The 2,305-nt window shown below is 38.3% G+C and overlaps 1 protein-coding gene across 1 annotated transcript; it reads right to left on the bottom strand.

The window, feature by feature from the left end:
• Positions 1-1,047: 1,047 nt before the first annotated feature.
• LOC126622030 (scopoletin glucosyltransferase-like) lies at positions 1,048-2,043 on the bottom strand. The gene has a single exon (XM_050290677.1). It carries the CDS (start codon positions 2,002-2,004, stop codon positions 1,174-1,176), a length of 831 nt encoding a protein of 276 aa, XP_050146634.1. The 5' UTR covers positions 2,005-2,043; the 3' UTR covers positions 1,048-1,173.
• Positions 2,044-2,305: the final 262 nt, after the last annotated feature.

Raw genomic sequence — 2,305 nt, 5'->3', positions numbered from 1 at the left:
CTGGAATGTCTGAAACACCTAGTCTTTGGATTTCAACAACAACACCCAGACCTTTCGTGAAGCATCATCAATATAAGTAGCAAAATATTTATTTCTTCCAAGTGACTCAACTTCCATGGGACCACACACATCTGAATAAAAAAGATCTAACAAATTTCCTTTCTTTGTAGATGGAACAGAAAAACTAATTCTTCTTTGTTTTCCGAATAAACAGTGCTCACAAGAGTTCAATGACGTACCTTTGGCAAAGGGAACGTGAGACTTCTTTGCCAAAACTTGTAGGCCTTTCTAGGATCAAGTCCAAAGCTAAAGTTCCACTCCAAGAGTGAGAGTGAGAGTGTTCCACTACACATTATGAGTGAAGTTTAGAGTGATAGAAAGTGTGTCATACTTTCTTGTATCCATCAAGCCTTGTCTTTGGCTTGGTAAGACTAGTCTTGTTGTACTCATCTTTTTCATATAGTGAATATTGATCATTGTTTCGTGGACGTAGGCATAAATTGCCGAACCACATAAATTCTTGGTGTCCATTTTCTACTTTACCTTGTGCATTCTCTATCTTGTAGTACCGACATTCCTAACAATAAATTCATTGAATTCAACGGTTAAGATCTAATATGATCAAATCCAATGGTAAAATAAAATCTAATGGTCCAAATTTAAATCCAACTTCTAAAACAATTTAAAAAAAAATATTCTTTGATGTGTTTCATATTCTTTGATAGTGTTCCACAAGTTTGATGGTGTCGGTTTAGTAATTTTTCAGTATTTAGGTTTAAATGTTCATAAAATTAAATTATAATAGTCTACATAATTTTTTTTTTTTGAAATTTACTTTAAGAAAAAAATTATCCTAAATTCATTATTTAATAATCTCGAGCTAAAAATTTAACCTATAATGGTTGGAGTAGAAAAACTGTTTCTGGTTTAAAACCTAAATTTTCTAGGTTAGAAATTTAAAGTTTTAACCCAAGAGTTGAAGATGATCTTAGAATTATTTCATTGGTTGGGCAAATATACGACCCTTAAGATAAATAAAATGCACCATGAAAGTCTAATCTGGGTCGAAAGAAAAACAACTAAACTTTTAGTCACTGTCAACATTGATCATTCTTTTATGAATCTGAAATATTCAGAAAGCGAAGTCCATCTGAATGTGTGCTCCAACTCCAACTACTGGGAACTCAACTCTTCAATTAGAGCATTTAAATCAGAGTGTGATGATCCTCCTTTCTCAATAGCCCTCTTTGCTTGCTCTGCAAGTTCCCTAGCTCTGCTTCTCATTTCCTGTGCTTCCTCACCCACCATAATCCTCCTCACAGCTTTCTCAACAGCTTCCTTTTTCACGCTATCCCCCACAACCCTAACCCATTTCTGAGCACCAACACCAGCACCAATTTTCAGCACTTGGGTCACCAGCTTCTCGTTGTAAAACTGCTCCGCCGACACCGGCCACGTCACCATCGGCAACCCGGCAGCGATCCCTTCCAACGTCCAGTTCCACCCACAGTGAGTCACAAACCCGCCAACTGCCCCATGATCAAGAATCAGAACCTGCGGGGCCCACCCTCTCATGATTAGTCCTTTCCCTTCCATCCGATCCTCAAACCCTTCTGGCAGCCAATCCTCTTTCTCCACGTCATAATCTTGTCCGATCCTCACAACCCAAATGAAGTCCTTCCCAGAAGCCTCAAGCCCCATTGCAATCTCCATAAGCTGAGAGGCATTGAATTTAGCCATGCTTCCAAAACACACATAAACAACCGAATTAGGTTCTTTTGAATCAAGCCACTTCAAGAAATCGTGCTCGTTGATAGAAGCTGTTTTTCCTCTAAGTGCTTTTTCTTCATTGTTTCTATTGCATAGAGAAACAGGGCAAATACGCCAAGCTTTCATCCCAAGCACGTTTCTGTAATAATCTGCATAAACCGATTCGAGCTCATAGAAACTGTTCACAACAATTCCATAGCTCGTTTTCTCAGCTTCCTTGGCCCGTTTGAGCATCCGGGTGAGTGTCTCTTGCCAGAGTCCAATTACTAATCTTCATGCCACGTGGAAACTTAGGATAATTAGACATTTGGCATGGAATTTGGTATTTGGTGTTTTTTCTTAAAAGAACGAAGCATATTAGGGTTTTAAAGCAAAAGAAAATCGAGTAAGTATTTTTGTAATGTGCACAATTACGTACATGTAATTTTGCCAAAAAGATATCAAAAGTTGTCGGTCCACTCGTTCAGGATGTGCATGTTTTACATGTTCAAACACAGAAAGGGAGAATGCATGTTGGTGCAAGGCGGGACTTAAA

This window comes from Malus sylvestris, chromosome 5, assembly GCF_916048215.2.
Source record: "Malus sylvestris chromosome 5, drMalSylv7.2, whole genome shotgun sequence".
Lineage (NCBI taxonomy): Eukaryota > Viridiplantae > Streptophyta > Magnoliopsida > Rosales > Rosaceae > Malus > Malus sylvestris.
This window is presented reverse-complemented; position numbering and strand designations above follow the sequence as displayed.